Source organism: Pyrgilauda ruficollis, unplaced genomic scaffold (assembly GCF_017590135.1).
Source record: "Pyrgilauda ruficollis isolate IOZ18807 unplaced genomic scaffold, ASM1759013v1 scaffold5, whole genome shotgun sequence".
Classification (NCBI taxonomy): domain Eukaryota; kingdom Metazoa; phylum Chordata; class Aves; order Passeriformes; family Passeridae; genus Pyrgilauda; species Pyrgilauda ruficollis.
This window is the reverse complement of record NW_024526599.1, coordinates 16,563,156-16,590,864: the sequence shown is the minus strand read 5'-3', so window position 1 is coordinate 16,590,864 and position 27,709 is coordinate 16,563,156. Positions and strand designations below refer to the sequence as shown.

The window sequence follows — 27,709 nt, the reverse complement described above, 5'->3', positions numbered from 1 at the left end:
CATATCTTATTTTGTACTAGATATAATATTCCTGTAAATTTTAAAGTAATTATATAGTTCTCTTTTCAAATTGCCTCCTCAGATCAGGTTGTCTCAAGTTTCCCAAATGACTTCATGTCCATTATGTCTTATTTCTTGACCACTGCTATGTATATTGGTTGTAAAATTGGTAAATCATGATTTTTACTTCTCTATATATTATACTGGATTTTTTAAATTAGATTTATACAGTAAATAAAATGAACTGTGGATTATTTTCTGATCCTGAGGCAACATGGCCCATATGTCTTTGATTGCTTACACCTTATCCCTGAAACAGGTTGACCACATCCAAGTTGCCTGTTGAAAATTGTGCTTGAATTGTGTGAATTCTCAGGCTGCAGCTAAGCAATGTGTGTATGTGTGCTACTTGTTCTGGGACAAAACTTATGCCAGAAGTCATACTCTCAGTGTAATGTTATGGGCAGTTGTCTGCTAGCAGTCATGCTAATTTAAGCTTAACTTTATAACCTTAAGCTAACATGTACAGAACTCAGAAAGTTTATTTTTAGGATTACAATGTCACGTAATGGTACATAAATCCTCCTGCTTTCATCATTCTGTATAAAATAGCAGTTTAAGCTCATTGCTCTTTAGTTTGGAACATTGTTCATTGCCTGCTGGTGTAATTTATAATTCTTTGTTCATTTTGAATCCTAGCTGGTTGTTAAAGTTTTAGTTAACAGTCTGTGAAGTATGTGACAGAAGAACTCTTTACTACAGAGAGATACTGACAGACAGCCTGGCCTAAAGTAGCAGTTTTCCCATGTGTTAGTTTTTTGTTTACAACTCTGATAATAGGTTGGAAAGAAACCCAGAAGTGCACAGAATGGTGGACAGACCCAAGTGCTGAGCTAATTAATTGAGCATTGAAATGTTGACCAGACAGATTGGTGGATTTATTCCTTTTTACTATTAAATTTGATCTTTGATTGCACTTCTTCTTACATAGTAGTAACTAATATGCCCCATTTTTTATTCCCTGTTTGTGTTTTCTGAGTTCAAATTCACGCTTTCTTATGCAGCTATTTTAGATTAGCTTCATGTTATTCTCTCATATCTTGGTTATGTCAGTAGCGCCTTCAAAACTGATGTTGCATTCAGATCAAATAGATGTTTCTCAAATTTATCTTTGTTATTTTCTTGGTTCAGGGCAATGCTAATTTTATGTTAATTGACATGTTATCCCATACCCCTTGTAATTTCCTCATTTGGGATATGCTTTGATTTTCTCATTCAGTGTGGCTGGGTTTTTGTAGTGAACTGAAAGGTATGTGGTGGTGTTCCGTTACAAGTACTAAAGGGAACAGATATTCAAATATGTTCAAATCATACCATCTGTTAGAGATGAGCATGAATATTTGCATTTCATGTTGCATTTAATGTGTCAAAATATTAAGATAATAGCTGAATATACTTTTGAGTATCTTTTGTAAATACTCATAGCTTTAGGCAAGTGCTTTAACTGAAGTTAGGAGGGATAACTGCGGTTGTTTAGGCAGTTGTAGGAAAACCTCATTTAGGGAGGAGCATTGTTGGAAGGACCATGTTTGAGCTCTAACTTTACCCTTGTTAATAAAAACAGGTAACAGTAACAGACAACGGTACTCCTGCAAAATCAACAATTGCACGGGTGATTGTGAAGATCTTAGATGAGAATGACAACAAGCCTCAATTCTTGCAAAAATTCTACAAAATTCGGCTTCCAGAGCGTGGTAAGCCCGAGCGAGAGAGAACTGCTAGGAGAGAGCCGATCTATCGAGTTATTGCTGCAGATAAAGATGAAGGCCCCAATGCAGAGATCTCCTACAGCATTGAAGATGGTGATGAGCATGGCAAATTCTTTATTGAACCAAAAACTGGAGTGGTTTCATCAAAGAAAATTTCTGCAGCAAGGGACTACGATATCCTTTCAGTGAGTGAAAATCATGTATATCATGAATATGTAACATGTTTTTTTATCTGTTTGTTTCTTATTCAGTAGCTGGCAGGTGAGTGACTGCATCTGAAGGAAGAAAGCTTCAACAAATCCAGAAGTATTGTTTTGTGTGTTTGTTTGGTTTTTATTAAGGGGTGATTTGAGGTGTTTGTATTGTGTATTAAGAACTGCTGTTCTTTCCCAGAACTTGGCAGATAATTTGTGTGATGAGGGAACATAAACAATCAGTTTGACTCACCTTCAGGAAGAAAGCAAAATAAAAGTGAATTTATGGTAACATTTTGTGCTGCTATCAGGTGCTGCATACTTTTTCTCCATTTGCTGCCCAGATAATGAAGGGCAAGTGGCACTTGGAGAGACACTTAACCTTTTTGGAAATATCTCACACGAGCAAACATGCTTGGAGCTTATTACTGCTTTCTGTTTATGTGACATAATGATTTATGTGATCCTGTAGCCTAAAAGATGTGTCTGTTTCACAGATTAAAGCTGTAGATAATGGTCGCCCACAAAAATCTTCGACTACACGGCTTCACATAGAATGGATTCCAAAGCCCATCCCACCCACAGAGCCTATTTATTTTGAGGAATCATTTTTTTCTTTTACGGTGATGGAAAGTGACCCAGTTGCTCACATGATTGGTGTAATAGCTGTTGAACCTCTTGGAACACCACTTTGGTTTGACATAACGGGTAAGGATACCTTAAGGGCCTTTATTATTAGAAACAAATGCATGGAGTCTGAGATACTGGAGAGCTCATTGCAGCTTGGTTTTAATCACCCTTCTAAATAATGCAAAGTTTTGACATTCTTTAAATGCAGATGCAGATTTTATAAGTCAAAATTATTTAATTTTTATCAATGCCACTCTGTATCAAAGATCAAAATTGAGTTGTAAAATATCTGCTGTGTTGCAGTTTTAAAATTGATTTCTAAGTGTTGTGTCACTGAAATGAAAACTAATGAAGTCAATCTCACAGACTGTATGATAGGAAAGGAAATAAGAGGCTAGTTTTCAGCAAAGCAGGATAGTACGCTGAAAAAGAGATTTTACTGTTCACATGGATTTCTTCTCCTCTGGGCTGCTTTCTCAGTTTGCTGTCCTTTGATTCAGTACTAAAAGGAAAGCTTGCAATGTTCCTAACCCCAATCTTCTTCCTGTACATATTCTTTCTACTAAATCATATCTTAACCTCTACTATTGAAAGGGGATTTCTAACCAGGAATATGACTATATGTTGATGTCATGGTAACAAAACTAATAGTACTTTTTTGAAGTTTAGACTTAGTCACTAGACTTATGAGCACCAGCAATACAGAGAGTGTTCACTGATAGCTGTGATAGCTGATAGTAAAACCAAGTTCTGTTGTGTGTTAAGTGTGTTAGAATCAAGGAGAATGGCATAGCTTTGTTTCAGGAGAGGTGCCTTGTAATGAACTACTTCTAGTCTTAAGTGAGCTCTTTCTGTCAGTCTGACAGATTTTTGATAGATTTCTGATTTGACAGATTTGTGATTTTTCTACTACATTCACAAGAGAAGACTCTTTTTCATCTTGGTTACTAGTGAAAACTTCAGCCATGATTATGATGTTAAGTTGCTGGGAAGGACATATTTTAAATTATTTTAACTTATTTATTATTTTAATTTATTTCTCAATAATTTAAGTATTTTAAACATCTGTTTTGCTGGTATGTATTTCCTGAGGGGTACTGAGAACAGCAACAGTTAAAAATAAAGTTTATGAAAGTAACACAAGTAGCAGGAATATACAAACGCCAAATACTTGAGGGTGTTTTCAAAAAATTTTCAAGCACATGCAAACAAATACAATTCTTCCCTAAAATCATGCTTTGTGCATGAACAATCTGTGATGATAGTGGTAATCATTGCTAATGCATTAAATACTCTACATATAATTTTTTTAATGGATCTTTCTAATGTACTCTTGAATAAAAAAGTTCCTGTCCAAATAGATTATAATTGATAAAAAGTGTTGGTGTTTAGACAAACCTAGGGGTTACAGATCTGTACAACTCTCTAGAGGGACTAAAAAGTTGAGGATGCTTTCTTGCATTCTCATAGGAGCAAAGTTTTGTATTCAAGGTATTTTGGAACCGAGGCTGCTCTTTCCCTGTTCTCCCAAACACACTCGGGGATATGGAAGTAGAAAAGCAGAAAGTATAAAAATAAGCGAGCAGGAAAAATGAGAAGGTATTGTGTACTCCAATTCAAATTAGGGTTATCGATCCACAGCAAACAAATATCTGTAGATCAAAATGAGTCCATTAAAAAAAAGGTTAAGAAAATGACATTGCCAGAGAAAGGTGAGCAGTTCATGGAGATGAAAGAGAGTAGATAGAATGGCCTCAGAGGTTTTTTGGAGTCTGAACACAGTACAGCAGTGATGTTTTCTGAGGCCTTGTATTAGCAAAATTTGTTAATTAAATTGGGGATGTACTTTCCTATTGTTCTTAGTGTGCTTCAATTGTTATGCACTGTGAACAGTGTGTACATCTGAATAGAATTCTGATTGATAGTATTATTTTGATCTGCTCCTTCTAAGTATGTAGCACAGTTGGACATTTACATATTTTTATTGTATGCTTAATGCAGAAAATGAATGATCTTTTCCTGCTCTAAAGACAAGTACAGAAAACTCCATGGGGAAAGAACATAACTTGTCCCAGCATTGTAAAATAAACCATTTTATTTTGATGGTTTTCTTAGTAAAAGTGTTTCAGAAAATTTGATATATGATCATGTTGTGAAGTTATGGGCTGCTCTTAGAAGTGGTCACTTTACTACCCTCTTTTACTGTTTCTAATAGCATGAATGAATTTGATTGACAGCTTTCCTTTTTGTTCTGTGCTTGCTTTCCATGCTTTCTTTCTTTTTGGCTGAGCCAGGAGACAAGCTTGCTAGTGAAGTATTTTACATCTTACAGATGGCTTGTGACCTGAACTGTACAGCAGAAGGTATCTGCTGAGATCACATAATTTATTACCAGATTATGAGATCTGAAATGAAAGCGTACATTTATAAACTATTTATTTTATTAACCCTTCGGAAATCAAAGTGCTCACGGTTGCATTTGTGACAGGTTCGTTTTTGTTTTGTTTTGTCATCATTACATTTATACAGCATCAATTCTGAGCATCCAGTTTTGGCTTTGGCCAAAATTGTTGCTGTTACACTTCCAGTGTACTAGATGCAGAAGTTTGGGTTGAGTTCTGCTTCAGCGGATCACCAGATATCACTACTACTACAAATAAGGCAATGCCCTGGTGATATTCTTGGTAAGGAAGGGAAAAATGTTGGTTAGAGAGCTTTTCCTTGTGTCAGGAAAACTGACTGTACCGATTCATGCTCATTCATTTTACTCTTCCCTTAAAATGTAGAGAACATTGAGACATCTGAGAAAATGGTTTTGCCTGCCAGCTATGAAAGGCAAAACTAGATTTGCCTTCTAAAACTGACATACTACACAAAGCCCATTAAAAAAATTCATCTGTTAAGAAAAAAGCTGCTGCCTTTCATGATGTCCAGTTTCTATCCATTTGAGTGATTCAGAAACTGCTGGTGGGCTAGTTAGAGGAGTTGGCTTTCAATTGAACTAGAAGAATCATGTAATGTTGGTCATTGTGAAATATCTCAAATCCAGTGAAGCAGAATCCAGCCCATCTTTCCTAAACTGATATGTTTGTCATGCAGTAGAACCTTCTAAAGGTGAAATCCTTTTTACATGTGAATGGGGGCTCATATCAGTATTTACTGTTTTTTTCTTGGACTAAGTTCAAATTTGCAACCTTTGGAACTTTACCCTCTCACTTCTGACCTTGGCTTTTCATAAAACGCATTTAGCGATTTGCAAAGCTTAGCATGTATAATCTTGTTAAAGGAAAAAAAATCACTCAGATGATATCTGAATGCTATCTGCTAGCCTTGTAAAATAATTAGAAAAACACATGCCCATAATTAGGAAAAATTGGTTTGCCATATCTAGCACTGGCTTGACCAAAATAAGAATTGATTCTTCCATTTTAGGCAGTTTATTGAGAGGTCTAAAGCAATTGTAGTTAAATGGCAATATTCATCATCGCTAATAGTGTTTGGGCTTAATGGACATTGCATTCTCAGGACAGTCTGCTCCAGGTGCCAGGATGATGATCAATTAAATGTTTAAGCAACTGAGTGTAGCTATTGATCTACACAGTTATTTAACTGTATTTCAAAGAGTAATTTGAAAGTTTCACAAGGGAAATTAAGATAATTTGCTTCAGAAAAGGAACTTGGCCATATTTAAACATTGGGCATTTAAACATTTAGCACTATTCTAAATCCTGTCTATCTCAGTATGACTGAGATAGTAAATTCTTTAGATATTCAACATTAAGATGATAATCCTTTGGAGTTACTGCAGCTTTTTCAGCCTTATTATAGACATATGTGAATATCATAATATGTACTCTGCTCCAAAAGACAAAATTTTGACTGTATGTCGAATGGGATTTTAATGTATTTTGATAAAAAGTATGTTTTTCACTTATTAGCTGATAATCTGCCCAAAAGGAACTATTGCATTTGATGCAGTAATTCTCAATTTACGGCTGTATGGAATCATTAAATTCCATGGATTTTTTTTTTTTTTAAGTAGAGAATCTTGCTAATAAGAATGTCCCTGCTGACTTTCCATGAGCTGGGCAAGTCAGCTTTGTTCAAAACTACTCAGTTTTAAATATCTATTAGCAGCATATCGTGTTACCAGGAAAAAAACCTAAAATATTTAAACTAAATATATGTATAAATATATGTGTGTATATATATAGTTCCACCTTCATTAAGCGTTGGAAGACAGAACATTATCATACATAAAAACGATAATGCAATAGTGCTTTTTATTAACTTCTCCCTCTCACAATTTCCTGGACAAGGTGGCAACTATGACAGTCGATTTGATGTGGACAAGGGCACAGGAACTATCATTGTTGCAAGACCTCTTGATGCAGAACAGAAATCAAATTACAACTTGACAGTAGAAGCAACAGATGGAACCAGATCTATCAGCACTCAGGTAATGAACTTTCTGATGAAGCACTTATAAAAAGAGTATGTAGCTGGAGGGTGGGGAAGCTGTTAGGTTTTCTTCTCACCATTTTTTAAATCCTAGACAATGAACATGGTTTATTTAAATTATGGATTTTGTCTAAAATAGAAGTGAATTCTCATATTCACAGAGCCATGTTGTTTGGTGGCTTAGGTGTAAAGGTAGTGTGTTACTATACTGTAGTCTGAACCAACAGCTTTAAAGTTATAACTTGTTCCTATAGCTAAATAAATGAAAACAGAAACTAAGCCCCTGCATGCATGACTTTCTTACAAGAAAAGGATTAATACTACTCATCTGGATTACTCCTCTTTACAAACTCCTCCAAAATCACTACATAAAGTGATTATTGTATTTGAAATTTAAAGACAACCATTTTAAAATTCTGTGGTTCCCCTCCCCCTGGAAGATCCGTGGATGACCAGTTGTACAATGTCCAAGAAACTAAGCTGCTTTTTCTGCATAGCGTACGTGTAGAAACAAGGTTTAGATTATAACATCTCTTTGTATTGTCCCGAATACTTTATTTTAGTTTTGGTGAAAGTAGCAATTGTTTAGCAATTTCCAAAAAGCAGCAACCTCAGCCAAACCAATGTTTTAAAATTACTTTTTCCGAAGGCTCTCTGATGGTGGCAATTCTTTGCAGTTGGACTAATAAGTTTACTTAAAGGTGCAGAAGCCTTTTCTAACACTATTGTCTAATTCATAGTAAAGTAGTTCATGATGTATATCCTGCCTGTTTTTCCCATCTAGTTTCTTTTCCCAGCCCAGAACCTGAATTATATTTGAAAGTACAGTTTAGCTGAGGTTGGTGTGAATAGAGCCATGATTACAGAGGAGCTTCTCTTTTCTTCCAGATAGAAAGGCTTTATTTACTGATTAAAGGCTGTTGGACTTGGACAGTGATGTGTCTGTATTTACTGCCCCTATCATTGACCTACCCTTCAGGCACTCAAAGAGCAATAAGTGGGTTGCTGCTGTTTTTTCTGTACATGGAGATCTGTGCTACAAATACAATTTCTTCGTGTTCAGCTTTTGTGCAGTACATACGTTTTTCTATTATCTTTTCTAATGTCTTAGATGCTGTCTTCTGCTTTTAGTCAGAAGAAAATATGTTTCTTGTCAATGTTAGGGATTTTAAACAGAATCTTTATTGAGCTGGCTGCATGTCTGGAGCCTTGATAGGTCAAAGAGAGTAAATTTGATAGTAGAAGGTGACCAAGTTTAGCAGTTTCTTTTGAGAAATTCCTTTTCTTTAGAGGTGACAATTGTGAGTGATTTCTCTAGACCATGAATCTTTAAAGACAGCAAGAGGTTTCCCAGTAGGAGCTTTCTGCAGTCAGCTGTGGTGCCATTTCCTCTGCTGCTGATAACCACCATAAAAGGTTTGGAGAATCCTGCTGTAAATTTATTAAATTCACCTACTTGTAGTAAAAATATGGAGCAGATTCACTTCTAGTGATTACAGAATGCTGGATAGAAGGCAGGAATTTCTTAGGACAGAAAATAGAGGAAACACAAATTCAGCTAACATTCAAAAAGACAGCAAGAGGCTTTTCCATAAACACTTCCCCCTCTCCAAAAACTGCATTCAAAAATGCCATCATACAGTGTGTTGGGGTCGCTGGGGACTAGGCAAGGCTTAATATAGGGCCTTGGTGAATGCAGATAGCCTATCCAATGCTGCTGCTGGCATAGCTAAATTTATGCAGATGTCCTGAGCTGTCACAGTTGAACCATAATCTGCTTTGTCTTTTAAAACAACCAAGAATGGGAAGGTCAAAAAATTACTTTGACCCTCACCCCTTCTTTTCCTCTGAGTTATGTGATTAATTTAGTTCTTCTTGGGAACACACAGTGTACTTTTTGTTCCTTAAATGAATTTGTTATTGTAACATTTTGTAAAGCTAAGTGATCATTATAAACATTTAGCCCACAGCACTCTTCTCCAGAAGAACTGGAGTAGTAGTCTCACATTTTGTCATTTCTGTGATTGCTTTTTCTGTGGTTGTTTTTCATATCTTTCTCTTCCTCTCTCAGTTAGGCTTGGCAGGATCAGAGACTGTGGTTTCTGTTACAAACAAGCACAAAGACTTCCTTTGCGTTGTCTTTCTTTTGCCCTGCTTGTGGGATAAGCACAAGTTATGCTGTTGCTGTTGGAGTCTCACTGTGGTGTATTGGATTGAGGATTAGTTCAAACTCTGCAACTGTTGGTGAATAATCCTGATTTTAATTGATTCTCTTATCTCCTCCATAACTCCTGGCCCACCAAATGCACTAATCTGTTAAAATAATCCTCAGGACTATCCCTCAAAAGATGCATTTCAGATCAGGCTTAAATTGGGGGTGTTAAAATGTTGATACAAAATCAGAATTGAAAGTGTGTTTTATGGCTGCTAGTGTGTAAACTCCAGTACTCACTGCTGAAATACTGATGGTTGAAGTTTAAATGCTAAGGTGGTTTGGATTCTCCTAAGAGCTGATGAACAGTTAAAATGGAGCGACAGGCAAAAGAAATTCTGAATTGTGAGTTCGTACATGAGGAACAACAATATGCCATACAGAGCTTTTAGCTTACAAAGTAATTGCTGTAAACACTGGATATAACCAATTTAACAGATCTTGATTAACAGCAGAGTAAGTAATTTTATATTTAATTTGAAAAAGGAAATGGCATTTGCAAGAAATTGGGGAGGGGCACAAGAAATTAAAATCTTACTGTGTAAAAGCAGTGTATTGAATCTGACTTTAAACTGGAAGGCATTTGCTGGCCTTGGGCCATTAACATCTGTAGAGCATTTGACTCTTTCAGGACTTCAGTTAAATAGCTTTTTTGAAAAATAAAGCAATAGTAGGCGTGGAGTCTGTTAGAATTTTGCATGCATCTAAATGCCAAATGCATGAGGCAAAACAAGGACAAACAAATTCCAGGCCTACAGTAGTGGTGTTTGACATGATGTTAGAAATTACTATTGTCAGGCTTGGAAGGATTATGATTAAAAATAAAATAAAAATGCAGAAACTAAATAACTAAATCCCACAAGTCAGCATACCTATGTACTGAAACAGAAAAGATTATTCACAGGCTCTAAGTAGTGATAAATGAACTATTGAATTGATTTTTGGGGGAAAACTAAAAGAAATGGTCCTATTTCTACCTATAGCTACTTGCAGTCATTGCTATGTATATAATTTTTTTCCATTGAAAGTAATATTTCAGATGGCTTACAGCTAATTGCAACGTTTTACCTATTGCTTTGCTATTGCAGAATATTTAATGTTGCTTTTTGCAAAATTTTTATGGACATGATACTTTTGGAATGAAGTATAGAATAATCTTCATTTACTAAATTTTTGCATGTAGTTTTGCTTGCAGTTACACTGCTCTACAGAGACATTTAGAGCTGGAATGAAGTTATATCATCTCTGGATAATACAGCTTTTTATTTATGAAAAATTATATAAACATGTCCATGTAACTATAATGTAATTGTGGGACAGGAGTAGATTTTGAACTCCACACAGGATCAGTTAACAAAAAATTATATTAAAGTAACCTAAAATCGAAACATTATGTTTAAATAATACACATTGCGTATGTTTTGTTAATGGCACATATCTCCTCTTAGTAGCAATTAATACATCCCTATGCTAATTTAGGTTTCACCTGTCAGATTATTAATAGATTTTAAGTCCTTCCTCAAAGTAATCCTGCTTTGTTCTCTTTATAACCAGTGTACATTTCTGTCAGTGGGATCTGTGGATAGAAGTCAGCTGTGCAACACAGCCCTTGCACATTTTTGCAAAATGAGTGAAGTTTCTTTAGTTCCAGAGCATTTTGTTTCAAAGATCACGTTATGGTTTGCTGATGTCAAGCTTTTCTATATTGTGCCTCTTTAATGTGCAACTCTCTCTTAAGAGATAATATTAGCGTATTTCATTTGAATTGAATCTTGTCATTTCATTCAGAAATGTTCAAAAGCTAGTTTTATTTTATGCTGCATGTTATGTTAGAATAACACAAGTTCTTCATGTGTTTTGTTGTCAGACACACTAAACCATATTTTTCTATATGGGTCTTTAAAACTGCACTCACAGTTATTTCTGCAAGTGCTTTCCATTTAACTTCAAGGTCTTAACTGTTTACATGAAAATTTGGTCCTCTTACGATTAAAAGGTAATTGCGCATTTAGCACCTGTCGCCTAGTCTCAGTAAGAATTCCTGAATTGAAAATAGGGTTTCCTTAGTACACTTATTTAATATTTGTTTAATAGCTCACATTGGAAAGAACCCTGGAGTTCTAGTTAAAACTCCTGGTCAAAGCAGAGCAAACTGCAAAGCTGACCAAGTTTTTCAGTGACTCATCAGGCTCTGACTGCCTGGGTGGACTAAGCACACCACCTCTTCCTTGGACTTGCCTTTATACTGGTGTTTAACAACTCTCCTTGAAAAAGTAGTTTTCTTAAGTCTAGCTGTATTTTCTCTTGTTGGAGCTTGTGAGTGTCACCTCCTGTCCTTTCACTGTGCATCTCTGGGAAGAGTCTGGCTCTCTTTCCTGCACCCCTCCTGTGGACAGATTGCTTTTCAATCCCTACTGATTTTAATCACCTCTCACTGGATTTGTTTCATTTTGTCAAGGTGTCTCCTGTACTGCAGGAATGGAGGTAGTGAATCTACCTTCCCACCAGTGTCAAACAGAAGGGGGTAATTCCTTCCCCTGCCCTTACTAAAGCAACCCAGTGTGCAGAGTTAGACAAGTTACCAAAAGGGAACCCATCAGCTCGCATTATGCTTGTCCACCAGAATTTGTGCAGGGGCATAAAGTAATAACATCACTGAGAGAAAAATGAATCCTAGAATATGTAGGTGAAACACTTTTCACTTGAGTTTAAGATAAACTTTGGATTTTGCGTACATTTAAAATAATTGCATTAATATGTGAAGTTGTGTATTTGTAGTTGTGTTTACCAGTGTGGAGAAAAACTGCAGGCTGAGCAACTAATGTGACAAGTAATGGAATACCTGAGCTAACCATTTGTAGTGTCTGAGTCACTATGTTTATTTCTTAGCAATATTTTTTTTAGTAATTCATATTTAATAATGCTTTACATTTTGAGGAGCTAACTCCTTATCTCTTTGGCCCAACAGTACTTTTTGGAGGATTTCTCCTTATGTGTCATTTTAATTGTTTCACTAGCTAATACCAGGTTTGATGCTAAATCCTGATCAACGACTCACTTTTCAGTTAAACTGGTTCACTGGATATATGGTTAGTCCTGCAGGTACTGATGTTGGTTTTACAGTCACTACATTCTTGGCTTTTAACTTAGTCATTTGCGTGGGTTCTTTGTGGTGCCCCATTCTAGTAATGCTGTATTTCTTTATTTGTTTTGTGTACTACCAACAGCACAGGTGGCCATGTCTTCTGCTCCAAAGATTTGCTTAACAGAATTGCTCTGTAGTTGCACACCTTCTCACTTCCAATTTTAACCTAAGTTTCTCTGTTTCCTCATTTGGGAGTGGAAATAGACATAAACTTAAATAGAAATCTTAATTTAAATTCATTATATTTGACACCTCATCTTTTCACTTTGGTTTTTTTTATGAGTCTGACCTTAATTTCTTGAGGGTGGAAATTTAATAAAAAAATTGGTGATGAGTTCATTTTGAAAGCACAGTATTCGTTAAAGAAGTGTTGTAATTGTATATGGCCTTTAAAATTTTCATTTATGCAAAAGTTTTTTTTACAGTTTGATTTGTATTGAGTGTTGGGGTTTTATATTTTTTTAATTGTTTGTTCATCTTCATTTGGTATAATTTTTAATTTTTCTGAAGCACAATTGTTCAGTGAGCAGCTGTTTTTACTCAAATACTTTGTGAGTGTATTAGACCCTCCTGTCTTACTTTTTCCAAGAGGTATTTAAATGTATTTTATTTATACAAAATTCAAAAAGAAACTAACAGCTATGCTTGTGTTGCTTTATTGCATCCTGTTTAATTGTGATGATGTAAAACGATCACATTTTTAACATAATACTCACTCCTCCTCTTCATTTTCCAATTTAATTTGTTAGTTAATGTATTTAAAAACTTATCCTAATGTGTATCCTGGGTCACGTACCATTAATATTTCTCCCCACTGAAAGTCAATATTTAGTCTGACTCTTTGTTTCTTTTCTTTAATCTGTTTCTAATCCGTGACAAAACCAAACTCCTTAGTCTCCATAGCAACATTTTGCAAGGGATTTTATCAGTGTGCCAAACGATTCAGTTTTAGAGTAAGATGCTAGTTTTGCAAGGTTGACATTTCTTCTTCCTGTAGCAAGAGGTATGGCATTTCCTAATTACTTGCCACTATCAGGATTCATCTAATTTAGTTTCTGCTGCATGCAATTTGGTACATTGTCTAAATTACATCTGTAGACTCCACCAGTTACCATTGGAAAGCAGTAAGTGTCTTCCAAGAGCAATTTAACCCACTTACAATATTGTAAGTACCTATTTTAAAAACCTGTTTATATATAGCTCTTAACAAATTTATACAAAGCTCCTAACCTTTGGATGGATAAAAGCATGGCTGTACGTGCAGCACATAAAGAACCTGAATTTAGCTGTGTGCTGCTGGAGCTTTGCTGTCTACTTGCTAACTCCTTTGCATTACTGTTACTTGTCTGATGTTATTGCTGTTGAAGGAACAGGATGGTAGCTGTCTGTCTTACCCTTTTCATATAAAACTTTGTTGCTGTGTAAAGCAAGTGGGGCTGCAGGGTTCTCATGTTGTTCCAGTGAGCAATATTATACAAAGAAGCAATTTGAAGCATCAGATTTAATTTAATTTGACTGTAATTTCAGAGAAATCGTGTTGGTGACCAGTGAGCTATGCTGAAATTGTGCTGCATTGCTAGAGAGGAGTAAACAAAACCACCGGCAGTTCTTCAAAATAATGCACTTTTGTAGCAATTCCACCACTTTTCTATTCTTGCCTAGGCTTGCAGATATGAGGGGCTGAAAGAGGGCTGGTTTTATGTTAGGGCAAGGAGGAGTGTTACGCATGCACCACCTTGAAAAAACATGGCTTAAAATTGTAAGTTTTTTTACCCACTCTAGTATCCATATTGTATATTTTAAATATTTAATTCCAAAATTAAGAAGGATTTTTTTTTTTGTCTAGCTTTGGACAAATATCATTCCCTTTAAGATGTCTTATCTAAGATGTTTCTGGTTGTACAGATTTCTGGTTTGACTTTGAGGAAGGTGAGGCAGATTTGGCCTTAATGACATTCTTCTTTCCTATACATCTTGGATCCCTCCTCCTCTCAGCAAAATAAAATTGTCTTGAGGTGGTATTACTTCAGTATTGTGGTCTGATTTTTAGCAGAATATCCTCCTTTCATTTCTTTTTACCAAATATCATCAATGTTTTCCCCTTCCCATTGTATCATTTCAGGTGTACATCAAAGTTATAGACACAAATAATCACAGGCCTCAGTTTTCTGCTTCAAAATATGAAGTTGTTATACCTGAGGATACCTTACCAGAGACAGAAATTCTGCAAGTCAGTGCCACAGACAGAGATGAGAAGAATAAACTGATTTATACTATGCAGGGCAGCACTGATCCCATTAGTCTTAAAAAATTTCGTCTGGACCCTGCAACTGGCTCCCTTTATACCTCAGAAAAACTGGATCATGAGACCATGAACCAGCATATTCTCACAATAATGGTAAGTACACATGAGATTTCTTCTGTTGTGAATTACACACAGATACTTGTAAATGTCATTTTAGTTTGTCCCCATAATTCAAACATTCATTTGTAGGTTTAATTTTTGTGCAGTCTTTGACTCTGTGGCTGATTGCACCTTGAATTACTGCTAATATCTGATGAACTACTGAAATACCAGTGCTCATTCCTGGTGATGTGCTGACTGTTGCAGGTTCGAGATCAAGATGTCCCTGTGAAGCGCAACTACGCCAGAGTCGTCGTCAATGTCAGTGACACAAACGATCACGCCCCGTGGTTCACCAGCCCTTCCTATGAAGGACGAGTCTATGAGTCAGCAGCTGTTGGATCAGCAGTACTCCAGGTTACAGCATTAGATAAGGACAAAGGGAAAAATGCAGAAATTGTGTACTCCATTGAATCAGGTATATTCACTTTCTTACATTTTCAGTCCGTTGAACTCGCGGATAGTTTTTCAACTGTAGATGTGTGAAAAGGTATCTGGGAAAAAAAGGGGGCAGTGCAGGTTTATGTGCCATATTCTGAGAGATGTATTGAAGATACAGCCTCAGAGTACTTAAAAGAAAACTACAAATATTCGTCTATATCCTTTAGCTATTTGTGTTATCCTCTAGATACATTTGGCATATTTTAGTAGTAGGGGAAGAAAAAGCCATTTTGGAACGCTCAAAAAGAGTAATTTCTTTAGAAATTACAGAATCTGTAATTTCTGTAAGAAACCATTCCATTCAGGTCTAAAAATGCATTCTATTTTGATATTTTAGGTCTTATTTTTTGTGGCACAGGCAAAGCAAGGGTTTGATGAATAGAGTAAGAGCCTGAGACAAGTGCTTTTGTGTTTAATATAGTGCACAAGTAAGGAGCTCAAAAATAACTTAAATATACATGTACCAAACTCCTAATTAATCCCAGCTTTTAAGGTAATTTTTTTTTTTGATAGATGCAGCAAATAAGCAGTTGCTTTCTATACTTGCCTCTGGCTGGTTTTAGTAGTGGGTCTGCTATTCTAGCTTATTAAAATATTTGAAAATTCCTTAAGAGTTGGTCAATTTGGCATTAAGACTCCTTGCAGATTGCAGGCCAGGAAAGAACTGCTCCTTATTTTTAACCTCAGAATTTCTTTCTGAACTTGCCTACAATAATGTGGTTCAAATTCTGGCAATTTTTAATATTAGAAATCAGAATGACATTGATTGAGTTCAGTTATCAGACAGAAGTGGGTTTTAATTCAGTCCATTAAATCTGAATTAATACAAGTTTGCCATTATCAAGGTCCTGACCTTTGTAGGCAACATGACTAGAAAAAAAAAAGTTACTTAGATTTCATTCTTTATGTGAAATACTGCTTTCAAGGTAAAAAAAAAAATTAAAATTAAAATCCCAGTAACAAGCATAAGAGACTATATATTAAAGAGAACAACAACAGGCAAAAAGTTACTTAGTTTCTGTTGCATGCAAAGTGATATGTGCTTTTTTTTATCCTACATAAATTGCTGTGTAAAGGATAGGAATTATTTTCTATAAATATATTCTTTTTCTTCCCCAAAGTGCTGTTTTCATGTGAAAGCATACTTTAACACTGCTTTGAAACAAAGCTGTGATTATGATACTCTGACAAGAATTAATGTTTTTGAGTGTCTCATAACTTATTTAAACTGCATGAGATTTTTTTGTCATTTCTAGAAATATGACATTTACTAAACAGGACACCAACGTCCATGAAATTTTTCTCTTGCCTTTCCCATTTTGTTAGTGCTTGTTTTATGAATGCTAAACAATGGCAAGAAAAAATGTGTGTGCCTGCAGTCTAGAATGAAATGACATGCTGTTCTGTTCCTTTTTTCTAGCTTTTTGTAGGAGTAAATGTAAGACCTGTAAGGTTTATTTTATAGGATTGTGATCTACTGGGAGGTTAAAACATTATAATTGATATTCTAAGCAAATGGAAGGAACATTCCTTAAATGCTTGTAATGGCTGCTCAGATTTGTAATGGGATATTCTAAGAATGCCACTGTGTTTAAAGTCTCCTCTAAAAAACCCAAAAATACCAAACCAACAAAACCAACAGTAAAAAAACCCAAACAAAACACAAAACCTCCTTCTTGCCTACTTGTGTGCAGAACTCAGAAATTTTTAAAGATTTTTTTCATGCTGAGATCATGGCTTTAGTAATGTAATTTTTTAGGTAAGTAAAATGCTCATGTATTAAATATGCTAAGATTTAACAGAGTCTTGTATGCAGTGTAGTTCATCTTTATATTTCAAAATTTGAAGCAAACAAGTGTTTATGTTAAATGGCAGCTGGTTCTTCTCAGCAGGCATTGTTTTTCTTCTAATATGTTCACAGGGAATAACTTGTCTGTGTAGGAATAGGAAATTAAGAGAGAGGTAACTATTTGTCCAATTTAAAAAGTTTGTTTTTGAAACAGTCATTTAAACAATTATTGTATAAACAATTAAGATTCACAAGGGTTTATTACAACCCTTCTTTTCTTCTTGTCCAAAACATTCCAGTTGTTTTGGATTATAAAATGTAACTTTTATTCCACTAACGTTAACTTGTTTATTTAAGTTCCTTTCAGCTACAGTTGATATTTAAGTTTGCTGAAAGAAAATTTTTGCATTATTTTCAAGTCTTGGATGGCTTTGCTAACTATATTTTATGCAGTATTTCCACAAGTAAAGTTACTGCCAACTCTTGAGCACAGAAAACTTTCCAGACAGGCTAGCAAATGTTTATCAAGCGAAACTAAGAAATTTTCATAGTCTCTGTTCCATCTATGTCTCTTTAAGTATAGAGCTAAATAAGCAGTCATCCCTTAAATTCTGTATACCTCTTTCTTAGTTGCTTTTTCTTTCTTTACAGGAAATATTGGAAATTCCTTCCTTATTGATCCCATTTTGGGTATGATTAAAATTGCCAAGGAATTGGATCGTAGTAACCAGGAAGAATACAACCTGATGGTAAAAGCTACAGATAAAGGACATCCTCCAATGAGTGAAGTGACCTCTGTACACATATTTGTTACAGTTTCTGATAATGCCTCACCAAAATTCACAACCAAAGAATATTCTACAGAAATCAGCGAAAGTGCCAACATTGGCAGTTTTGTTGGAATGGTTACAGCGTACAGTCAGTCTTCTGTAGTTTATGAAATAAAAGATGGTAATACAGATGATGCCTTCGCTATCAACCCCAACTCAGGTGTCATCGTTACTCAGAAGATACTTGATTTTGAGACTTTGCCTTCTTATGCTCTAACTGTGCAAGGAACAAACATGGCTGGCTTGTCCAGTAATGCAACAGTTTTGGTACATCTTCGGGATGAGAATGACAATGCACCGATTTTTATGCAGGCTGAATATACAGGACTCATCAGTGAATCAGCTTCAATTAACAGTGTGGTTCTGACTGACAAGAATGTCCCATTAGTAATTCGAGCTACAGATGCTGATAAAGAATCTAATGCTTTGCTTGTTTATCAAATTGTTGAACCATCTGTCCGCCAGTATTTTGCCATTGATTCTAGCACTGGTGCCATTCGGACAGTAATGAGTCTGGACTATGAGGAGACAAATATTTTCCACTTTTCAGTGCAAGTACATGATACAGGGATACCACGTCTATATGCAGAATATGCAGCTAATGTTACTATTTATGTGATTGACATCAATGATTGCCCTCCTGTGTTTTCAAGAGAGCTATATGAGACATCCCTTCTGGTTCCAACTTATAAAGGTGTGAAAGTCATCAGTGTAAATGCCACTGATGCAGATTCAGGCATTTTTTCCCAATTAATTTATTCTATTATTGAAGGCAACATTGGAGAAAAATTTTCAATAAACCCTAAGACTGGAGATATAACAGTACAAAACACAACTCAGTTAAGAAGCAGATACGAATTAACAGTGAGAGCATCTGATGGCAGATTTGCAAGCACTGCATCTGTAAAAATTAATGTGAAAGAAAGCAAAACAAGCCAACTGAAGTTCACACAGAGTTCTTACTTTGCAACAGTGCAGGAGAATTCAACAGAGGCAAAAACAATAGCTGTTGTTACTGCTATAGGGAATCAAATAAATAAGCCTTTGTTTTACCATATTCTAAATCCAGACAGCAGATTTAAAATTAGCCAAACTTCAGGAGTCCTTTCAACAACAGGAATACCATTTGATCGTGAACAGCAAGAATCTTTTGATGTGGTCGTGGAAGTGACAGAGGAAAATAAGCCATCAGTTGTTGCACACATTGTAGTTAAAGTCACAGTAGAAGATGTAAATGATAATGTTCCATTTTTTGTCAATCTTCCATATTATGCTGCTGTTAAAGTAGACTCTGAAGCAGGCTATGTTATTCAACGTGTGACAGCAGTAGATAAAGATACAGGCAAAAATGGAGAGGTGCGTTACTATCTGAAAGAACATCATGAGCATTTCCAGATTGATCCCACTGGTGAAATCTCCCTGAAGAAGAAGTTTGAACCAGACACACTAAATAAGGAGTATCTGGTCACAGTAGTGGCAAAAGATGGAGGAGACCCTGCATTTTCAGCTGAAGTTACAGTCCCAATTACAGTTATGAATAAAGCTATGCCAGTGTTCGAAAAGCCTTTCTACAGTGCAGAGATACCAGAAAACATTCAGCTCCATAGCCCTGTGGTACATATACAAGCAAACAGCCCTGAAGGACTCAAGGTGTTTTACAGCATTACGGGCGGAGATCCTTTCAATCAGTTCACTATCAACTTCAACACTGGAGTTATAAATGTTGTTGCCCCTCTTGACTTTGAGTCTCATCCAGCCTATAAACTGAGTGTTCGAGCAACTGACTCCCTCAATGGGGCACATGCTGATGTGTTTGTAGACATAATAGTGGAAGACATCAATGATAATCCTCCTGTGTTTACAGAACAGTCTTACATTGCAACACTTTCTGAAGCATCTGTCGTTGGAACATCTGTTGCACAAGTGAGCGCCACAGATGCCGATTCTGGAACCAACAGGGGAATTTCCTATCACTTGGTTGAGGATAATAGTGAAAGTCATGACTACTTTCACATAGATAGCAGCACTGGACTCATCCTTACAGCAAAAACTTTGGACTACGAACAAATTAAGCAGCACAAGTTACTAATAAGGGCCGTAGATGGCGGCATGCTGCCCTTGAGCAGTGATACTGTTGTAACTGTGGATGTAACTGATCTCAATGATAACCCCCCTCTTTTTAGCCAATTGCTTTATGAAGCCAAAATTAGTGAACTGGCTCCTCGAGGACATTTTGTGACATGTGTGCAAGCCTCAGATGCAGATAGTTCAGATGTTGACAAGCTGGAGTACTCCATTCTGACAGGCAATGATCAGAAGAATTTTGTGATTGATAGTAAAACTGGCATTATCACCATCTCAAACCTTCGCAGACAGACACTGAAGTCACATTATAATCTTAATGTGTCTGTTTCTGATGGCGTCTTCAGAAGCTCAGCCCAAGTCCGTATAAGTGTAATCAGTGCCAACATGCACAGTCCTGTTTTCAGCCAGAATGAGTATGAGGTTGAACTAGCTGAAAATGCTCCATTGCATACTTTGGTTACTGAAGTTAAAGCAACAGATGAAGACTCTGGTACACATGGCCACATCACTTACCACATTGTAAATGACTTTGCCAAAGATAGATTTTATACAAATGAGAGAGGGCAGATATTTACCTCTGAAAAGCTTGACCGTGAAACACAAGCAGAAAAAGTAATTGCCATTAGTTTAATGGCCAAAGATTCAGGAGGGAAAGTTGCTTTCTGTACTGTTAATGTGATACTTACAGACGACAATGATAATGCTCCTCAATTCCGAGCAACAGAGTATGAAGTAAATATTGGGACTAATATTCCACGGGGTACTTCGGTCATTAAAGTCTGGGCATCTGATGCTGATGAAGGTACAAATGCAGACATCACATATTCTATTGAAGCAGAGTCTGAAAATGTAGAAGAGAATTTAGAAATTGATTCTTTGTCTGGTATAATTACTACTAAAGAAAGCTTAATTGGTTTGGAAAATGAGTTTCTTACTTTCCTTGTTAGAGCAATTGATGGTGGATCCCCCCAAAAAGAGTCAGTTGTTCCTGTCTATGCCAGAATACTCCCACCAGAAGTGCCTACTCCAAAATTTTCAGAACCATTTTATTCTTATACTGTCTCTGAGGACATTCCAATTGGAACTGTGATAGATGTTATCAAAGCAGAGCATAATCAGACCATAGTATATAGTCTGATCAAAGGGAACACTCCTGAAAGTAACAAAGATGACTTTTTTGTGATTGACCGACAGACTGGAGAGTTGAAACTTGAGAAGAATCTTGATCATGAAACAACTAAGTGGTACCAGTTCTCAGTTCAAGCACAGTATGCAAATGAAGATTATAATGTTGTTTCCTCGGTAGAGGTTAGCATTCAAGTAAAAGATGCAAATGATAACAAACCCATTTTGGAGTCCAACCCATATGAAGCATTCATTGTAGAAAACACACCAGCTGGAACAAGAGTCATACAGGTTAAAGGCACTGACTTAGATTCAGGACTCAATGGGCAGGTTACTTACAGCTTAGATCCTTCTCAAGAGCTAGACATTATAGAGTCTTTTACCATAAACATGGAAACTGGCTGGATTACCACTCTGAAAGAACTTGATCATGAGAAACGAGACAAATACAAAATCACAGTGGTTGCATCTGACCGGGGTGAAAAAATTCAACTGTCTTCTACGGCTGTGGTTGAAGTTACTGTCACAGACGTGAATGACAATCCTCCACGGTTTACTGCAGAGATATATAAAGGAACAGTCAGTGAGGATGACCCTCCTGGTGGGGTAATTGCCATCCTGAGTACAACAGATGCTGATACAGAAGAAACCAATAGACAAGTCTTTTATTACATCACAGGTAAGTCTTTTTGGGTAATGTCAAAATAACTTTTTGAGTGGTGCTAGAATGATGGTATAGAACTTAATCTTTGAAGAGATTGGAAAGTGTTTGAAACCACAGAGCTGCAAAGAAAGAATGTGTGTGTCTTAATACGAATATTAAAAACTTCAGTGGAAAAATGAATTTTAGTTGACTTTGTTTCATGTGTGCCTTGCTTAAGATGCCTTTCTCTACATATTATTTATATATCAAATTTTATTTTAAAAACTGTATTTAGATTAGAGATGCAGTTGAAGAACAAATGAAAGAAATTTTACAAAATAATAGGCTCTTAATTTCCAGTGGAGTATTTTATTGTTTCTATTTAGTGGATGTCATATGATGTTTTCTATAATGCTACATGAATTTCTAAATTAATTTTTATGGATTCTGTTGACCACAGTTGAATTGGTTGTGTGAGCATCTACTGACAATTTCTACCTGGGAAATGAAGCTGTTTCCTCATAAAGCCACAGAGAGTGCCTGCTTTTTTTTTCTTTGTCTTTTTTTTTTTTTTTTTCTATACCTTAATTTTGATAGAGTAATAGTACAAATCTCCATCTTTAAATAAATATTTCTTTTCGTATTTCAGGAGGTGATCCTTTGGGACAGTTTGCTATTGAAAATATACAGAATGAATGGAAGGTCTATGTCAAAAAGCCTCTGGACAGGGAAGAAAAGGATAATTATCTTCTAAATATTACAGCTACTGATGGGACCTTTGCAGCTAAAGCTGTGGTGGAGGTTAAAGTCCTTGATGCTAATGATAATAGCCCTGTTTGTGAAAAGGTAAGCAGAGTCTTGTATCTTCCATTACCAGCTGCTTTCATACATAAAATTTGCATTTTCGGTGAAATTGCTTCTCAGGAGACTGACAAATAGCTGTTCCTTTTAAACCAGTAAGAAAAATTTGGACTACTAAGATGGAATGCTGTCAAATAAAAGATACTTCGCAGACAGATTTATTAAAAATCCAAAGACAATACATTGACACTCAGTGGGTATTGGAGAGATATAAGGAGAATTGTTGTACATTTCTCCTATGTTAATTCTTTTCCAAAAATAATTATTTTAAGCTGTGGCCATCATCATTTATATGCTCTATTTTATGAAAGAAGCAAAGTTTTAAAGAAAGGTGAATCCCATTGCTTAGTTGAAATATATGTGTATTTCCTGTGATAAAAGAGTTGAAAAGAGTGGAATGTTGCTCTGCAATTGCAGTCAACAGCACCAAAAATCTGTAAGCCATAAATGTTTTCTTGTTACAAAGCTGTCTACCTTACCAGATTTTTATAGTTGCAGAAATGGACATGAAAAATAAGGAATGGAAAAAACTCAAGAAGATAGCCCCTGCAAAATGTGTTATTGCCTCTTTTGGACTTTTCATAGTTGAACACAGATTTCATGTTATAGCTTTAAATCTTCCCTTGTACTAAGAAGGACAAGTATACAGTGAACATGGGATTATTTTTCTATGTTGATGTTTATGTTGGTTACTTCTGTGTAAATGGTTGCAGTTATACACAGACTGGCAAGTCAGAATTTTTAGCTTTTTTTCCTTTTATTTTCCCCTTTGTTAATATTGTTGTTACAAGGCTTAGTGCTTCTAATGTAATGCACATTCCTGACGTGGTTGGGCTGTAAGAGTGCCTAGCGCCAATAAATTCTGAATCCTTTTTCTTATTTTTGATTTAATCCGGAAGCTTTTGTGTCATTAAAAGGGCAGATATCTACAGATGTAGAAAAGATGATACACCAAAAGAGAGAAAAATTAAATTAACAAGAATTTATAACTCCTATTTTGGGAACATATTTCGTTATTAGTTAATCAGTTACAAGTGTTTCAAGTTCTGAGCAATGCACTATTGTTCAAAAATCCCTATAGTTGCAGTATTAAATACCTTTCTGAATAATTGAATTAATGTGAAGTAATTAATTAGAAAATCATAATTTCTTTTAATTTTCAGTTATTTCATCCTCTGATTCACATGAATATATATGTTACCAGACATTCAAACAGAATATTTTTTCCTCTATCATTCCTTCTTTCCCTCCCTTTTCCAAGCTCTGCTTATTTCGTATGTTTAGTTTTTCAATGTAACTTTAAAATCTTGCAGACTTTATATGCTGATTCAGTACCTGAAGATGCCCTTCCTGGAAAACTGATAATGCAGGTATCTGCTACAGATGCAGATATTCGTTCCAATGCAGAAATTACTTACACACTGCATGGCACAGGAGGAGAAAAATTCAGACTCGCTCCAGACACAGGTAATTATACATTAAACAAGATTCCAGTCACCTCATTTTATAAAATGCTTTGCTATTACATTAAGACATGTCAGTTGTTAAAACTTTCCACTAAGGGTTGGTTTACTGTACATCAGTTTAAAATGTGAGTTTCTGTTACACAAATGCTAATAATATATTGAATAAAGTCAGGCAAAAGGGAAGTATTTTAGTTTATGAGGAACTAAAGTGTAAACAGCGTAATTGCCCTGAAGCCAGAAACTTCCATGCTGAAGTGACTGGAATAAAAGTATGCCATAAATTTTGCTCTTTTTATATTCATTGTAGTTTGTAACAGCAACAAGGGTTTGTAACTGTGAAATATCTTCATTCAGATTCTCTTGGCCATCTTTTGTTTTGGAAAATTAAATGGGATGAGGTTAGATGGAGCAAAAAATTTCCTTTCCATAGTAAACACCAGAAGTGCCCCCTGTTTTATTAGAATGAGATTCACTCAAAAGTATACATGAGATCAACTTTTAGCTTGCTTCACTTTGGTCTTCATGGAATTTGTGTGTTTTGTATTACAGTATAGGTCACAGCTATTGCCAAAATCCTATACTGTGCAGGCTGCAGTAGACAAGCAGTAGGAAGGTAAACAGTGTAAAAAAATGGAGTAAGATGAATATAAAAATGTAATGCAAGTAGAAGAGATTAGAAAACTTCAGTGGCAAAATAAAAGAGAAGGGACTTACTTAATGGGTTTGGGGCTTTTTTTGACTTTGAATGTCACCTGTGTAACATGCTACTATATTGTAACATAAATTGAGAATTAGTACGGCTAGAATACTCACAAAAAGTGTTTCATAATACTTTTTTGAACTGTTTATTAGGCAACAATGACTACACATAGTAGTTGCCTCTCATGTTTTCTGTCACTTTGGAAAGAAAGTGTGTTTTAGCAATCTAGAGGTTTGTCTGTAGTAGCAGTTAAGACCTCATTGTGAATAGCTATGTTTATTCATGGAATGTTAGAGGAGGAAATACTAATACCTATGGAAGGAATACAACTAAATAGCCAAGAAAAACCAGACGTGGATGTAACCTCGCATTTTTTTAAAGCCAGAGCAGAGTTCTAATATTTTAATTTACTTTGCACAAACACAGATGCATTTTTGCATGTATTCTCTCTCTGCGCTCTCAGAGAGTTTAGCTAATTTCTGTTTCAAGAACATTAGAAAAAAAAATAAAGTGTATTAGTTCTTAATCTTTTCAAGCTGAAAAGGCAGGTGACTTACATGTTTTGCCCAAAGTAGAGTACATTAATACAGTACAGCTGTTGATTTAGCCACTGATGAAATTACTGTAAACAAGAAAATTGTTGTTTAGCTATTCTGGTTTTAGGAGAAAACACGTTTGGCATACTTAAACCTTGCAATTTACATCAACTTATGTGTTATGCTGTTTGTAGGTGAACTGAAAACATTAATGGCACTTGATCGAGAGCAGCAAGCAGTTTATCATCTTCTAGTGAAAGCCACAGATGGAGGAGGAAGATTCTGCCAAGCTAACATTATCCTAACTCTGGAAGATGTGAATGATAATGCCCCAGAATTTACAACTGACACTTACTCCATTACAGTATTTGAAAACACAGAGCCTGGAACCCTTTTGACAAGAGTGCAGGCAACAGATGCAGATGCAGGTATGAGTTCTTTGACTGATACTTTTGTCATGTTCTCAGACTTACAGTAGTATTTCTTTAGTTTTATCCTGAGAGGTGTCAGTTGTTTCAGTAAAGCTGACAGATGTTCAATACCATTCAGGATTAGACTTCTGAAAGATATATTTTGGTCTGCTAAATCATTTAACACCTGACTTTCATGTGTGAGTAGCTTGGAAGACATGCCTATAGTATCTTTGCAGAAAAGAGGAGAGGGGGGAAGAGACAAAATGTAGGGAATTTTAACTGTCACAAGGTATTAATGCTATGATCTATTAGGTTCATCCTTTTACTCATGCTGTAAGTAACAGGACTCTCAATACATGTCTGTTCATGTAAATGACTATTCATGGATTTTTGTGCTTCTCAGGCCAGCCATCGGTGGTCGTACCATCAAGAGAACACTGGTCAACTGTAGCTTTATGTATATGCTGTTAAGATTTATGCTGTTAAGATTTTTGCTGTCTCTTCGTCTTCATTGTTCGGTTACAGATATTTAAGTGGACATGAACTGAAAGTGACATCAGAAAGAGTTTGCTCATAGGCTTTGTTGTAAGGAACACAACAGCATTTAAGGCGTATGATTTCCACATCTCATCAGTTTCTTAATCAAATAGTATTAATGAATAGCCTCAGTTTCCTAAAACAACTGACCTGCTTTGTGCGATGACAAAGCTAGGTTGCTCACTTGAAAGGTAACAGACAGTTGTTTTCATGCTTCACTAGTCTTTGAGGCTCAGGTGGACCAAAATACCTGCCCCTATAATCTATAAGGTTTTTGTTTGTTTTATAAAGAAATCGTGCTAGAAATTACACTCCTGTTAATTTTGGGGCATGATTCTTAAAAAAATGTACTGGTTTTGAGTCTAGTTAATTGATGCAACCTAACTCTCCCATATCCTCCTCTGTTATTATAAACTTGCTAAGCAGATTCTGTTGTTCTAAAGTTATAATTACATTTATATTAACAATTGTTTCATATTAACTAGTGGTGTAACTGAAGCAGAACCATGGTTCATGTTTTCTGTATGACAGAAAGTCAGTGCAGTGAAGTATTAGCTTAATGGTTTTCTGGAAGTAATTCTGCCCCTCACAAAAGACTTTAACTCTTTCTAAAATGTACTTTTAACACAATGATAATATTTAGAATGCATGAATTATATTCCAAGCTATCAGATGGATTATTCTGTTGTGTATTTTAAAGGCTGCTTCATACTTGAAAATTGTTTTCAAAATGCAGGGTTGAACCGTAAAATCCGGTATGCACTGGTGAACTCTGCAGAGGGGCAGTTCTCTGTTGATGAATTCTCTGGAATCATTCGTTTGGAGAAGCCTTTGGATCGGGAATTGCAAGCTGTGTACACGTTAACTTTGAAGGCTACAGATGAAGGCTTACCTAGAAGACTGTCTTCAACAAGTAGTCTTATAGTTTCTGTTTTGGATATTAATGATAATCCACCCGTATTTGAGCATAGGGAGTACAGTGCAAGTGTATCAGAGGACATCTTGGTTGGAACTGAAGTTCTCCAGATTTATGCTGCAAGCAGAGACATTGAAGCCAATGCTGAAATCACGTATTCAATAGTCAGTGGGAACGAACATGGAAAATTCAGCATCGATTCAACAACAGGTAACAGGTTACAACTGTGAATATTACTTCAGGCCAAGCAAGCACCATGCCATGCTGACTTCCTCCATAGTTCAGCCAGGTTATGTACAATCTGTGTGCTTCATCCCCGCTGTGAAGTTGCTGCTGCTGTCTTTTCACCCATTTTACCAGCAACCTTACTAGAGGCGTGCAGTAAAATGTAGAATAGGAACTTTATTTGTTGCTTCTATTTATTGAATTATTACTTGGATATAAAGGTTTCCTAACTGGAAATTTCCTGCTCTGGGGGCAGGCAGGTGAAAAGACATAGATCATAATGAGAAACAGAATAGTCCTTCCGCAAAAGGTATATAATCAGAAGGG

General features: G+C 35.9%; 1 protein-coding gene across 1 annotated transcript in view; it reads left to right on the top strand.

The window, feature by feature from the left end:
* Positions 1-27,709, top strand: part of FAT1 (FAT atypical cadherin 1) — a 102,882-nt gene that overhangs the window by 54,107 nt on the left and 21,066 nt on the right. The window contains exons 5-14 of the mRNA XM_041479945.1: positions 1,625-1,954; positions 2,461-2,671; positions 6,913-7,052; positions 14,534-14,809; positions 15,023-15,233; positions 17,697-21,764; positions 22,378-22,574; positions 23,903-24,056; positions 25,486-25,719; positions 26,978-27,367. Coding sequence (XP_041335879.1) covers positions 1,625-1,954; positions 2,461-2,671; positions 6,913-7,052; positions 14,534-14,809; positions 15,023-15,233; positions 17,697-21,764; positions 22,378-22,574; positions 23,903-24,056; positions 25,486-25,719; positions 26,978-27,367 — 6,211 coding nt within the window. The remainder of the gene's footprint in view (positions 1-1,624; positions 1,955-2,460; positions 2,672-6,912; positions 7,053-14,533; positions 14,810-15,022; positions 15,234-17,696; positions 21,765-22,377; positions 22,575-23,902; positions 24,057-25,485; positions 25,720-26,977; positions 27,368-27,709) is intronic.